Source organism: Etheostoma cragini, chromosome 21 (assembly GCF_013103735.1).
Source record: "Etheostoma cragini isolate CJK2018 chromosome 21, CSU_Ecrag_1.0, whole genome shotgun sequence".
Lineage (NCBI taxonomy): Eukaryota > Metazoa > Chordata > Actinopteri > Perciformes > Percidae > Etheostoma > Etheostoma cragini.
The window spans coordinates 339974-340364 of record NC_048427.1 but is presented as its reverse complement, the minus strand read 5'-3'; the positions used below and the strand labels follow the sequence as shown (position 1 = coordinate 340364).

Below are 391 nucleotides of genomic sequence, written 5' to 3'. Positions count from 1 at the left end.
CCCCCCCCCCCCCCCCCATCAGTTGAATGTGACTACTGTGAGAGACAACCTGCCGAAAGGAGATTTCTCCATCATGACAGAAATGCTGAAAAAGTTCCTCAACTTCATGAACCTCACGGTGAGTCGCAGCTGTTCAGAAAACGTCATCTTTGTCTGCAATAAACTTAGTTATAAACTGTTAAATGACGTGAGAAAAAGAAAGAATAGAGAGATAAACGCAGGATGTTGACGGTCTAGTTGAGTTGTGGTCCTTTATAAATGCAAAGAATAAGCCATTTTTATCAGCAAGTAGATCACGCAGTAACCAGTCAAAGTGTTGTAGTTCCAGGCTTGGTGTATGCAGATGTTTTTCAAAGTGTTGTAGTTCCAGGCTTGATGTATGCAGATGTTT

At 41.9% G+C, this 391-nt stretch overlaps 1 protein-coding gene across 1 annotated transcript in view; it reads left to right on the top strand.

Moving 5' to 3' along the window:
• Positions 1-229, top strand: part of waplb (WAPL cohesin release factor b) — an 18397-nt gene extending 18168 nt beyond the window's left edge. Inside the window, exon 18 of the mRNA XM_034860751.1 lies at positions 23-229. Within this exon, the coding sequence (XP_034716642.1) occupies positions 23-229 (207 nt within the window). The remainder of the gene's footprint in view (positions 1-22) is intronic.
• The last annotated feature ends 162 nt before the right edge of the window (positions 230-391 follow it).